Raw genomic sequence first — 14,220 nt, forward strand, 5'->3', positions numbered from 1 at the left:
TGTTTTGACCCTTGAGCTTACGGCCAGTGACTGCTGAGAACTGTTGCAACCGAAAGATGGACGGACATTATGTTAATTATGCTGTGTTTCTGAATTTCTACAACAGAAGATAATAAATTGGCCGCATATCAAGGCCAGAGGAAATAGATTTGCTTGCATCAGCGTACAAGAATTGACCTCGCAGCATCTGTGAAGCATTTATGGGTTTATTTTCCCCGACTCAAAATGTAAACATAAGTAAACAAAGTACGCTTTTTCCATTGAGCTATGTAACAGAATGATTTCTTGACCTCGTCATTAACTTTGTGATTATCGCAGCCTTTATCCTTGTGCTCGTGCGAGGCACGGATGTTCTCATCTGACTCTTTGGAGGGAGAAGAAGAAGCAGCAAAGCTGTCTTACCGTGGACCTCCAGGGTGACTGTGATGTTCATAGAGCCGGCTACATTCACCGCAGTGCACACGTACATCCCAGAATCATCTGGGCTTGTTCTTTCAATGTACAAACTGCCGTCACTCCTCAAGAACATCCTCCCGTTGAGCTGAACCTGTGGAGAAGAAAAACACTTTCTGTCACACAGGAAGACAACTATTATCTGTATCATACCAGTATGTATGTATTTGTAACTAATTCATTTAGCTTTCTATTTCTAGAATAAAGACATTTTTTTTTTTAATTTAATTGAACATTTTTGCTTCTCAACCTCAGTTTCCCCCAAGTTGAGAAATATCTTCATTCTTTTCTTTGTTACGTGCCCACCAGTAACACTTGGTCCTGTTAGCTTAAGTGTTAGCAAAGATGGTGGACACTGTTTACGTAATGGGAATGAGGTCCCAGTGCGGAGTTAGCGTTGCAGTTTCAAGCCTCGGACCAAATGTCACTGGTGGGCACATAGCAAAAGAATGTAAACAGTGTCCGCCATCTTTGCTAACAGTTATGCTAACAGGACCAAGTGTCACTGGTGGGCACATAGCAAAAGAATGTAAACAGTGTCCGCCATCTTTGCTAACAGTTATGCTAACAGGACCAAGTGTCACTGGTGGGCACTTAACAAAAGAATGTATACAGTGTCCGCCATCTTTGCTAACAGTTATGCTAACAGGACCAAGTGTCACTGGTGGGCACTTGACAAAAGAATGTAAACAGTATCCGCCATCTTTGCTAACACTTAAGCTAACAGGACCAAGTGTCACTGGTGGGCACTTAACAAAAGAATGTATACAGTGTCCGCCATCTTTGCTAACAGTTATGCTAACAGGACCAAATGTCACTGGTGGGCACGTAACAAAAAAAAGAATTAAGATATTTCTCGACTCAGGGGAAACTGAGGTTGGGAAGCACAATTTTTCAAAAATACTAGCCCTATGTTAGTAATACAAAGCTAAGTGAAAATTGGTGAAGCATTATAATAATAATAGTAATAATGTCTCACAGGTTTTCCATTTTGGGACCAGTGTCTTTCTGGGAGGGGAATTCCGTCCAGCAGCATGCAGGGAAGACTGACGGACTGACCGACACCTGTGCTAATGATTGGGGCGCCGTGGGCCAAGACCGGTGGTTCTGCAGGGCAAGCAAGTACAAAGTCACGTAAGTACATATTTTATGAATACAAGTGGCTGTGGAGTTAATGTCTTTGTTTCCATACATACTGTATATTGCACGTATACTTTAACTGAATACCAATCAGCCATAACCGTAACATTAAAAAAGTTATTTTGTTTTAATCTTGTATATCAACATTTTGTTCGTGTTTACGTATATATGAATATATAAGCTGTTTATATGGAGCTACAGTTCATCACATGTGCAAAGCAACTTAGAATTATTACATGAAATGCAAATGCATAGTGTTGTAATTAAATAGTAACTTATCAGTATCACATAGTAACCTCATTGAACATGGTCTTGTAGGTTTATTTAGATATAGTTCAGAGTAACAGGATACAAAGGCGATATTGTCAGTGTTGTCATTTGTATAATTGTTGACATACAATTCAACAGTTTTTTTGGTCAAGATACGAGAATCAAACGTACCCAATCCAGTGACACTAACTCTGGCCTCGGTTGTGCTGGTTCCAAACTGGTTTGTAGCTTCGCAGATGTACAGCCCTTCATCGTCCAGCCAAACACCTGCAGTCACAAACACGGCGGCACATCAGAGAAAAGGCAGCGTCTCACACACTCTCTGACAAAACAGTTTGTCTCCAGAAATCCATGCTAATAGCAGTTAAGTCCTCGACTCAATTGTAAGTGGCATTATTGGCTCGACTGAGCTATAATTAAGAGTTAAAAATAGAAAATAAAGGGATTCATGGGTTTGGCTCAGCTGCACGCCTCGCTGACACACATGTCCCACTGCAGATCAGATGTTAGAAGATCTGTGTATGATTCAGCTCTTATGTTCACAAAGTCAGGCAGATGTTTGCATAGGCAAAGGCGAGTCGTTATGCAGTGAAGTGAAATCAGGCTAGTCCAATCCATGTTCTAATATAATGACAGGTGCGACAGATTAATCTAATTTGGTCAGACAGCCGCCACGAATGGAAGCACTGACAGAAGCGGTGCATGCAGCTATGTCCGTTACTCTGTAATATAATATTATGCACTGTATAAACATTTAGTCTCAGGAGCACGGAGGATACGGTTCAGCAGTCAGGATTAGTTAGACATTGCAGAAGTCTAACAGTTCACAACTTCAATTCCCTTGTTCCTGATAAGATTACGATCTCAAAATGAAGGACAAATGGACGACAACCAGCTCTTGAATAACGATTAATATCAGTCCTTCACAAGGAGGAAGCGGTGCTTTTTTTGCAGGATGGATATTTAATGTTTTTGCAGAAGGAACCCCTTTGTTGTGACATTTATTTCACGGATAACTCACTCTGGATTAAAAGGTGGCCGTTCTCCAGCTGCTTTGTTCTACTGTGATCACTTGTCCTTGTAAGAATCTGTCTGCCGTCCTGCCTGCGCCAGGACACTGTCGGCTGCGGGAAACCTCGGGCAACACAGGGGAGGGTGATATTCTCCCCAACATTAGCCGCCACGTCAACTGGTTCCTCAGAGAACAATGGGCTCGCTGTGAAGGGGAACATTTATAGGAGTTGAATTTTCCTTTGTGTATATTCAAGCAAAAAAATAAGCTTTGGCGTGGTCTCACCTCCAACCTGCAGAGTGACTGTACCAGCAGATGTTCCAGCAGAGCTGCTGGCCACACATCTGTACTGACCGGCGTCCACCTCCTGAATCCCTCGGATGTGCAAGGTCCCACGGTGAACATCCTGTTCAACGAAAGGAGCCGAGCCCACCTCGAGCTCGCCTTAAAAAACACAGACGAAACAAACCCACGTTTCCTCGAGCGTGTTCATTCCCACAGTCACTGTTAACGTACACACTCTCTTTGACCCGAACTTACCTTTGAACCAGTGGATCAGGGGAGAGGGAACGCCTGAGGCTTGGCACTCTAGAGTCACGTCACCACCGACAGACACAAGCACAACCTGCTGTGACACCGTTATCCTTGGCAACTCTGGTGATAAATAAATGAAAGGTTAAGATAAACTTAGTCAGAATTCCTATTTTATAACATGGAAATCTACCAGCTTTTCATGCAGTGCAGCTATATGTCGATATATCACAAATGACATGTGGACTTGAACGAGCAAACACTGCAAAATCACTCAGGTAACGATTGAAACTATGATTACAATATATGCTTTTGGAGGAGGCAGAGAGCAGGGATTTCCTATTCCACAAGGCTCTCGCTGTCTTGACAGATTGACGTTGTTAAAAATGACACTCAAATGTGTGCATTTAATACCAGTGCGCCCCAGGAAGAAGGCTGCCATAGTGCATCAGTGTTTAAAGTTTCTGTCAACCACAAACTGACAGCTCTGACTGAAAATTCAGGCTTACAGTTGTCAGTGCTCACAAAGCACGGGGAGAAGTATCCCGCAGTGTGAGATGGGGCGGCATGTGGCCACACAGTTGTAGCAGTAATTCAATGTGAATGCCAAACGTAAGCCTTTATTGTCTCCTTTAGGACAAACTTATACACTCTATAAATGACCCTATTTTATGAATAAAAACAAAGATTTTGACTTACCTACAAAGGTCAGTGACACCGATTGAGAGGCGGTCCCAGCCTCATTGGTTGCCAGACATGTGTAGTTCCCAGCGTCCTCTGGGAGAGCCGCTCTTATGGTCAGGACGCCATGCTGGTTTTGGCTTAACCTATAACATTATACATTCAGGAGTTCACCTCTAAATCCCTCTGCTGTCCTTCACTATCATGAGACATCTTTTGAATATGTAGGCAAACAACATACTTGTGGTTTGGGGGGGAAAACATTTAGATGTAAATGTGCAAAAGTGATGCAAACAAGATGTGGAAGTTGATGTTGTTGAAGTGGAATATAACGACTCCCTGACTTCTCTGTGTCAGAAGAGGTGCCGAGTGGGCCGCAGGTTCCCTTACCTCGGCTGTTTGGTGAGGAACATGTTTCCATGGCTCCAGAAGAGCTGGGGAGGGGGGGAACCGGACGCCGAGCAGACGAGGCGGATCTCATCCCCTCGGGAGAAAGCCTGGCTCTGTGGGTGAACTACCACAGAGGGAGCCTCTACAAATGGAGTCAAACAGAGGCAAAAAATAATGACAATGACTCAGGGTCTCGTCAGTCCCGCGTGACGTCATTTACAACTTCCCCATCAAGTGTTCAAGTCCTCACGATGTGTTGCGACAGTGAAATTACCCAAAGCTCCTTTTCTGACACTCATTTAGATATTGTTTAAATGAAGCCACACTGATGAGAAACATTTTCTGATGAGGAAGTAGATCAATCTGCGAGGAGGTTCAGCCAGTAATAGAAAACAGATGACGGGCGCTGCAGAGGAGCCATGAAGGCCCTTGGTGCGTTGAGTGTTTAAGCAGATGGCCTGCAGGTTATCGTTCCACCGTACCTGGGACAAAAAGCCACACTGTAATGCTGCCGTCTCCCTGGGCGTTGGTGGCCACACAGCGATACTCCCCGGCGTCCTGACTCTGCACTCCGTTCACCTGCAGGGACGAGTTTGGCAGCAACCTCACTCTGCCCGTGCGGGCCTGGATGGTACGACCCGCTCTGAGCCAGGTCAAGTTGTGGCGCATGGAACCTTCCACCTGGCAGGAGAGCACAGCGACACCACCCACAGAGGATGTCACGTTCACGGCCGGCTTCAGGACCGGAGGAGGTTCTGTTTGAGTGTAAACATCAAACTGGGGTTATCAGCAGTGAACAAACATTGTAGATATGGTTTAACTTTGAGTACAACATGTTTATAGAGTGCCTGCTTTGATTCATGTTGTTTCATCCGTGCGAATAAAATGGCTGGAACTGATTTCAAAGCTTTGCTGGGACTGTAACGTATTTGTGGGACATACCTCTAACAGTCACCTGGGTTAAGGCCCGTCCCTGACCCGCACTGCTTTGTGCGATGCACTCATACAGGCCTTCATCCTCGGCCGCGACGTGAGCAATCTCCCACGATGCGATGGCGGAATTCCTGACACAAAGACATGTTTGGTTCCTTAGCTTCTGTATACACACTGGCGACCAGAACCAACATTCAGCACTCACACATGCTGTAAATGGACACAATCATGTCATTTTCTGAAAATGGAAAGACGAGAACCACTAATGCTCTACAGATGTGCTCATACCGTGACCTGATTAGTGTAATATATACAAGATGTGATGGGCAAGAAAACAAGTGTGAGCCAAACACTCACTGGTAGACCCTCTCCTCTCCCAGGGTAATCCCACTTCTGCTAAATCTCAGCCTGTAGGGCACATCACTCTCCACCGAGCAGCTTATCACAGCGGGCTGCATGTAGTAACCCTTCACCACATCAGGCATGCTCACAGCTGGGGGATCTATAACGTGAAGAGGAGAGGAAACAAAGGTTAAAGGCCATTGGAGAGATTGATGAGGTGTGAGAGACACTCTAGAGTGGCTTTGATGGGATGTCTTGCCTGGAACGATGTTGGTGTAGGAGACGCTGGACAGTCTCTGGAAGCGGTAGCCCTCCTCGTCTTTGCCTGTCACCTTGATGAAGAAGCTCTGGGAGGGGGTGCGGAACTCTGGGAGACTCCACAGTCCTTGTTGTCCGAGGTCAGAGGGCAGAGGAACCGGGATTGTGCGCAGAGAGCGGCCAGAGCCTGACATCAGCTCCGCGTGGCTCAGTTGACCTGGAGGCTTCAGGCCGGTGCATTTCAGCAAAACATGGGCTGGTAGTCCTGGGGGAGACAAATATGATCACCGTGATGTCATTTTCTTCATAAATTCTTGGTGAAATATGACTCGAGAGGCGAAAGGAAGTGCGTCTGGCACCTTTTACTGGCCGTTCCCTAGTGTGGTTGAACTCAGACACAGGTATGCTGGAGAAGCCCGCACGGAAGTCGAGACTGCTGACTCCAGTGACCCTCAGAGTGTGACGCCCACTGCAACTTGCCTTCAGAAGAAAAACAATAGTGATCGACTGAGGAACTCTCGTAGACCCCGTTCAGACCTGGTATTCACATCCATCCTGAGTGATCTGCTTGAGGTATGAACACTTCCAGTGTGTCCTGATCTGATCACAGAGACTCTATTTGAAGGTGGTTTGAGGACACTTGTGAACTGCATGAGTGCTAGCTGTCTTCAGAACGAATAAGAGGCCACCTTCTCGTCTGAAGTTGTCGGACCATTTGAATTAGTAGCTCCTTTTTTAATGTGGTCATAGGAGCTGCATCCAGGACGCATTTTAATATCCAAGGTGTAAAGTTCTATGGATGAAAATATTGGGTCTGATGGGGATCGTAAAATAGTCAAAGTAATATATCGAGTACCTTCAGTTTCCAGGCTCCAGGTCTGGGAAACTTCAGGTTGATAATACGAGCCGAGTTGGGAATATTCAACAGTTCTTTCAGACCCTGCTCCTCAGTGACTACACGACCTAAGAAGAGAACAAAAAACAAAAGAACATTAAACTGTAACGTGAACTTTAAATAAATATGGAAAGATGGGGAAAACACAAATGTTTTATCTACCAAAGGGATCGGTGAGCTCAATTTGTGGTGCTGGTCCACTTAGTGACACAGTGACCTCTCTGAGGCTGGGGTCAAAGGGCACTTCCCACTTGTTCTCTTGGGCACTGTCATGGTTGGAGGACAGCAGGTGGACCTTCATGGCCTGGATCGTCACTTCCACCCACTTTAAAACCTGGGAGCAGGAGAGAAGAACAGTTTTGCTGGTGGATGAGGTTGGAACCCTGTTAAGCACAAACGTTGACGGATTGCATCTCAACTTAGAAAGACAGAGATGATTCAGTTCAGGCCTCTCCCTGAACGTCCCAGCCACCGTTGCCTGCCTGAGCAGAAGGCTGCTCTTTGTCTTCAAACTATTCTTTCATCGTTAAAGTATTCCTCAGTGGGGATTATGCCTCGACAAAGGAAGAGTGAAACAGCTCAACTGTCAGACTGATAACATACAGTTTTCTGCACTCTTAAGCACGTATTCCCACAAGAGCCCCCCCTCCCCCCCATCATCCTGCAACACAGCTTTCATGAATCATAAGGATTAAAGAAGAAAGCAGCGGTGAACGTGGGATGTGCTGTTGTTTGGGAAATGCTCTTAAAATTGATTCCACTGTATTGTCTGACTAATCGTTTTGCTGTTTCCCACCTTTCTGCTAAAGCAGTTAAGTTGCCAGAATGAGATCTAGACGGTGACGCAGTACAACGGCTATCTTCTGCTTTAAGGTTCCTTTAAGAAGCCACTTTGCCGCCACTCGGAGAAAAGATTACCCTCAGTCCGAAATACTGGTAAACAGTTTGATTATATATAACAGTCTTATGGCAGTGTGCCTCGGCAGCTCTCCAGAGGCATACTATAGAATTTCAGTTTTGACAGGTGCTTGACCTTCCGAGTATTACCCTCATCATGTTATTAACTAAAAACACAGTTTTCCTTTTCTTCGTTTCAAAGTGAAAACAGAAGCAGCCAAAGCTGTTGGTGTTTCACAGAGACTCACTTCAGTGGCCACAATGGACCCAATGTCTTCCATCTAACCAGCGCTTAACAAGCAACTGCTGTGTATCGTATCTGCTTTGACTTCGTATGGAGAGGCATGAAGAAGCCGCGGCTGTCTGCAGCGAAACAAACTGAAAACAGTGGACCCGGCGGTCAAAAACATATGAGGACACTTTATGAAAGAAATGAAACAAGGAAAGTCTTTGATAATTTAATTATCAGGCCCAGGCTCTTGTATCTCAGGTCTACTGGGTGCTGACAGCAGCTGGTTCTCCTCGCTGGTTTTTTTTTACAACTGGAAACAGCTGTAATGTCTGCCACATGTGCAGCTATCCCCAGCAGAGCAGGAAACTGCTAAGAAGTGACCTACATCTGCCCCGGGACAGTGTCTACCTTTTAAAATAAGAGCGTGGAGAGGAGTGGGCATCACTCTGCTCCTTAGACCCCAGATAAAAGGAAGTGGATCTGGGTCTTTGAGCGCACACTGAGCTCTGCAGCCGCTCCCCATTTCAGCCACAGGGAATTCAGAGACCTCATGAAAGCAATGAAACCTCATCCTGCGCGTCTTAGTTGAACGGGCTTACGGGAAAGAGCAGGAAGGACCCCCCCAATCCCCCACCCTCTGCTATTTTTAGAAGAATGACAAATGGGCCAGAAAGAAGTGAGAGCCGGGGTAATGGCTTTCTCCCCGTCTATTGTGCAGGTTCATCACCTTAGGTGCTGAACCACGCTGTGGTTGAGCAGAACAGCTTGACTTCAGAACTCCCAATGAGCAGAGGTCGGCTTAGTGCTTGCCCTGGTTTAAACACTTTAACCACAAGCAGGTGATCAAACCTCACTACAAGTTGAGGGTTTTTTTGCACAGATGGATGTCCTGGTCCTTCTCTGTGGGAGCTCGGACACACCTGTTACGGTACGGACAGTGCCTTTTACTTTTACTGCACTGGAGATACATGTTACCTGTGTTTCATTTTATGTCTGACAACCATTACCAGCCTCTTAACTCACTTCTGCTTCCACATGATGAGGAAACCATACGGGCAGCGTCACAAATGACTCTTCAAGGCCCTCGAGCTGAGCGTATGAGCAGGTGGGAGAGCACGGAACGACTGAAGAGGTTTACTGAAGAGCAGACCCCCACGTCTCCATTTCGTTTTCTTAAAGCGCCAAGGGTTCATGTGGGTGCTTGAAATCCTTGGAAGTGATTGGATTTTCATGTTGCGCTTTTTCAGGTGCTTGGATTTTGAATTGCTTGGAAAATACTTGAAATGGCAACAGTTTTTTTTTTTCTCTCACAACAAATGGCTCTCCGGCCTCATAGTATGCAAAATATGATGTAGAAATGTAATAAGTCCCGGTAGACCAGCCGGTCTGGCACCAACCCCCATGTTACAGTCGAAGTCGTGCTCAGTTTGAACCCCAGCAGCTCGTCTTAACCACGTCCACATGTCTAAATGCACTGAGTCGCTGCCAAAAATGCTATCACAAAACACACAAAACTTTTGCTCTATTGATGTATTATTTTGGTATGTATGGATGTGAATATGATACTTTACCTGAGCTGTGTGGTTTTGCAAAAAGCTTGAAAATTGACCTTGGACCCTGAAGCACTAACTAAAACATCACAGCCTTTATTTCTGATCAGTGTATATATCTGTATATATATACATATGTGTATATATACACATATATGTACTTATATATGTGTATATATACACATATCTGTATATATGTGTACATTTATGAATATGTATATATGTGTATATATACACATTTGTATATATATGTACATAAATGTATATATATGTGTATATATACACATATCTGTATATATAAGGGTGTAAAGAATGTGTGATGTGTCGCGCTCACAATGAGCTGTTGTTCGAGGCCTTGGAGTTAACTCCACTGGGCAGCTGCTTTGGACGGGGAAAGCCATGACAGATCATATCCTGGGATTAGACGGTGAAATAAGCGGTCTGTTTTCTCTCCGCTCTCCCTCTAGGGACCACAGAAAAGACACCGAGTGTGTATTTGATTTGGCCGTACTTTATATCGAACCGCTTTTTAAGGTTAGATCAGTAGCACGTCTGGTGTTTTAATAGATGGGAGGGATCTGCGTTGTTTTCTTAAAAGCGCACCGCACAAGAATGACTGGCATAATACTGTAGGAGTAACACTCACAAAGCCGTCTGGGGCTGAGGTGTGAGGGCTAGAGCGAGTTTGGTCTCCTGTTCCCTTTATAACGCCATACAAAAAAAAAAAAGACATTCAAACAGCTGGTGTGATAATAGAGTGCTGATGAACAGGGCTGCCCCTGCACACAGGCGCCGTTTGTTTAGCTATAATGCAAGCATGACTTGACAGGAACACACAAGTCCAACCCTGAAACCAAGTCTTAACCCTCAAAAGTGGTTTCACAGAATGTGAGGACCAGCCAAAACGTCCTCACTCCCTATGGTTTATAAGTTTTTTTGATGCTCACAAAGACAGACGTACAAAAACACACACACACACACACACACACACATATGTGGGTTCAGAGGTTTAGTGGGCCACGAGTGTTCAGAGCTGTTGGCTCCAGCTCAGCGCTGCGCCTGCCATCTCCTCCTGTGTTGACATGCAGGATACCAGTGTCTCTTCCAGAGGAAACTCTGGCTTCTTTTACGTCTGCCCCTGGAAGCGAAGCCCCGCTGTCTTTGGCTTGTTCAGGCGGGGGCTTCTGTTACACGCCACTTCCGTTATGAACAGGGCTACTCGTCCGTATCGCATGACCAGGAAGCTTAATATCAGCTCTGAAATCGTATGATTGCACGAAATGAAATTTCTGTTTCCACATCTCGGATCCTGCTGCTCTCAGTTATAGGGGAATTCAACCCTTTTTCATATCCAAACGCACCGTACTGTAGGGTGGATGTGAGAGCTGCAACTCGTAGATTTCTTTGTTATCCAGAGCAAAGAAATGAAGAAAATACTCACATTTAAGAAGCGTAAACAATCGTAAATCTCGTTTAAATCATGAAAAAAAAAAGCTTTGAACCGATTACTTGTTTCAGCTCGAGTGGATTTCATGAAAGTATGTTGTTGTGCTCTCACCTCGTTGACCTGCTGCTTGTCCAGGTGAAAGATTTGTCCCGAGGAGGTGGCAGCGATCTCCTCGTACACCCTGTAGCCAGGCTGAGAACGGTCCCCGCAGTCCCCAGTCAACACAAACACCACCTGGGAACAAAAAGCGGGGGTGGGAGGGGTGGGATTAATACTTTGCAGTGTTTGCTTATTCCACAGACTCACTTTCTTTGGCTCCAAAGTGACACTAATGCTCATTGTCACGCTTTCACGAAGGCGCTGGAGACCAAGAAACTCTGACCATCGGGGGAACCTCATTGGAATGTAGATCTCTCACAGCAGGCCACTGCATTCAGTTAAAATGCTGCGTGTGATAAATGCAAATCCACTCGAAAACTATTTCCAACCCTGATAACATCAGATAAGAGACTTGCTAATGTAACAAATTGCTTGCAGACGATGTTTATTGTACCATGTTTACACGGCACTGATAAAATAAAAAGGCGGCTCGTCTCTGGCTCTTATCAGCGAGGGCCCCCACAAGTGTGTATATGTTCCCGGGGCTGTACCTGAGACTGACGGAGCTGCACCAGCTGCAGGACGTCTCGTTTCAGGCGGTAGTCCTTGGCCCTGGCGTCGGTGAAGACGTAGATGAAGGATCCAGGCAGGGAAACCTCCAGAGCTTTCTTTATGGCTCCGATGCTCATCTCAGGGCAGTCGCCGCCACCCTGCGGGGCAGAATCAGACATTTTCACACAGCGATAAACTCACCATCAAATATTACGTTATTAAATGTCATTCTGACGTATTTTAAAGAACTATTATCCAACTTTTTTCTGTTCCGAATGTAGGAAATTGTCACATGAGCCATACGTTGTTTCCTCTCATGCAATAATGTTGTGGTTCCCACCTGCACAAACAGCTCTTGCAGATCCTGCTGGAACTTCCTTGGGTCAGTGGTGATTGACACGGGGCCAATATCTGCAAAGTTTATAAAGGTAAAATCATTAAATGCCAAATAGAACTCAGGCTTTTACTGTTTTCTAAACATTTGGTCCATAAAATGTGGTGAAAAATGAAAACAAATGGGGTTTTTTCGGGTGACTTTTGCTCATATGCCACAAAGGAACCGTAAAATAATAACATTTAAGAAGCTGGAACTTGTTTTTATTATTAGAATGAATGACCTCAAGTGGCTGGAAATTAAATGCATAAATATTGCCTCAGTTTGGATGATGATTAAGCATTTTCTTCTTCTTTTTCAGCACTTGTATTGGGGTCTGAGGCAGGAGCAGACTCCAGTGTGACGGATAAGAGCCGGTCACAGACGGTCAGAGGCCTTCTGGGGCTTCAAGCGAAACACAGACTCCCAGCTTACCCGACCATGATCAGGTAAGGCCGGGCCTCGTGACTTCTGTGTCCATGTTTTGTTGTTTGAACGTGAATTTTAAGGGCGTCTCTGCGATGATGCGTAGAGTTTTAATATTCTTCCTCATAGCGAAGGCTTTCAAGTTCCTCCTCCTCCTCCGTCGTGGTGGTTGTTGTTGTTGTTGAACGTCTGTAAAACACTGACAGCGCTGTCATCCCCTTTTTGTCAGCCACCAGGGCTTCTGAGCAATCTTGGAAGTTTACAAGGTCCCCAGAGGCAGGGCACATTAAACACCCCCCTCCTCCTCCTCCTCCTCCTCCTCTGGCTGAACTGGGTTCTGTGAGGGTTTTCCAGAGACATGGATGGAGGCGTGGGGTGAAGAGGGGGGGGTGGGTTGTGAGGTGATTGGGGTAATTACACACAAGCAGACAGCATATGCTTCTCATCAGTGCTCCAACACCCTCCCCCATGTAGAGCACTCTTAGTTTCAAGCTGCAGCTTTCCTTTATAGAAGGAAAAGACAGCGATGAGGAGCCGTACCTGTCCCACTGACTCTCCCCAAGTGTTCTTCATCCACTTTCTGAAGTGGATCTCTGATGTTTGCAGCTGTGACTTTGCAGCACTTTCTGGAAAATGTTCTGCACTGTGTTGTTGTCTGTGGTCTGAGCAAAACTTGGTAAATGACAGCTACAGTGAACTTTAATCGACTAAGAATTAGAGTTTTACCTCCACTATTGTCCTGTTAAAGCTGTGATGGTGGTCATTCACAGCTTTACAGGCAGCAGCATGTCCTGCGCAGCGCAAACTCTGGCTAAGGAGTTGTTTTTGGGTGCAACAGTGAACAATAAAAAGCTCAGATATTAAGATGACATGACGGTGCAGCTGTATGTGTATTTAATGAAACCGTACCTGGGTCGTGGAAGGGCACCAAGACAAAGTTTTTGATGGGTCTGGTTCTCCGGCTAACAGTCTTCTCCAAGATCCGCGAGGCGCCTTCTATCACCTGCTTCAGGTCGTCGTACATGGAGCCGGTAACGTCGAACACAAAGGCCAGGGTCGAGGCGCTGTCACCGGATCCATCCTCCTCCTCCAGCCGGGGCACTGCCAAGAGCCTGTGCGCGCTGATACACAGCGCCAGGACCAGGCACTTTAACACAGCGGTCATGTTTTGGTTTGTTTAGATTCACTGCATCTGTCTGTTGATATAAAAATGTCAAAGTATAAGAAAGTTGTTTCTTTTTCAGCTGCGTCCAGAGCGTAGAAAAGTTGAAAAAAAAAAGTTCAAAAGTTTGGAACAATGCGCCTCAGCAGAGAGAGACTTCCACAGGCGAACATCCGTGCGTAAAGTTTGGAGTTGTGTGTGGACTGGCTGCGTGTTGTCGAGCCCCTGGAGAGCTGCTGCTCTGACGCTTCAAACGGGGGCGGAGATGGTATTAAAAGGTTCCCGAGACTCAACCTGTGTGTGTATCTGTGTGTGTAACTCGAGCCCACTGTGACTTCCGGGCTTTAACCCTGTCCAACTGCCCCCCCCCCAACCCCCACACCCCTCCTCTTCAATTCCATTTTTTTTTTCTCCTCGCAATTAAGGTTGGCCCCCAGGAGACGCGGGTTTTCGCCGCTTTACGCACACGTTACCGCGCGTGTGAGTGTGTATTTTGAACCCGGCGAGAGAATTGTCTCAGCAACAGCCTCGTTCTTATAAATAGCGAGTTTATATTCAGCCGACACTGATCTATTTT

General features: G+C 45.8%; 1 protein-coding gene across 1 annotated transcript in view; it reads right to left on the reverse strand.

The window, feature by feature from the left end:
* The window catches only part of hmcn2 (hemicentin 2), a 48,500-nt gene extending 34,611 nt beyond the window's left edge, over nt 1-13,889 (reverse strand). Inside the window, exons 1-19 of the mRNA XM_058635309.1 lie at nt 13,391-13,889; nt 12,023-12,093; nt 11,682-11,840; nt 11,143-11,265; nt 7,068-7,239; nt 6,867-6,973; nt 6,370-6,490; nt 6,012-6,275; nt 5,768-5,912; nt 5,420-5,541; nt 4,960-5,232; nt 4,478-4,619; nt 4,106-4,233; nt 3,416-3,529; nt 3,161-3,319; nt 2,885-3,079; nt 2,035-2,130; nt 1,433-1,560; nt 403-547 (exon numbers count right to left, since the gene is read on the reverse strand). Of these exons, the coding sequence (XP_058491292.1) occupies nt 403-547; nt 1,433-1,560; nt 2,035-2,130; nt 2,885-3,079; nt 3,161-3,319; nt 3,416-3,529; nt 4,106-4,233; nt 4,478-4,619; nt 4,960-5,232; nt 5,420-5,541; nt 5,768-5,912; nt 6,012-6,275; nt 6,370-6,490; nt 6,867-6,973; nt 7,068-7,239; nt 11,143-11,265; nt 11,682-11,840; nt 12,023-12,093; nt 13,391-13,646 (2,920 nt within the window). The 5' untranslated portion in view covers nt 13,647-13,889. The remainder of the gene's footprint in view (nt 1-402; nt 548-1,432; nt 1,561-2,034; nt 2,131-2,884; nt 3,080-3,160; nt 3,320-3,415; nt 3,530-4,105; nt 4,234-4,477; nt 4,620-4,959; nt 5,233-5,419; nt 5,542-5,767; nt 5,913-6,011; nt 6,276-6,369; nt 6,491-6,866; nt 6,974-7,067; nt 7,240-11,142; nt 11,266-11,681; nt 11,841-12,022; nt 12,094-13,390) is intronic.
* Nucleotides 13,890-14,220: the final 331 nt, after the last annotated feature.

Source organism: Solea solea, chromosome 8 (assembly GCF_958295425.1).
Source record: "Solea solea chromosome 8, fSolSol10.1, whole genome shotgun sequence".
NCBI classification, from domain to species: Eukaryota; Metazoa; Chordata; class Actinopteri; order Pleuronectiformes; family Soleidae; genus Solea; species Solea solea.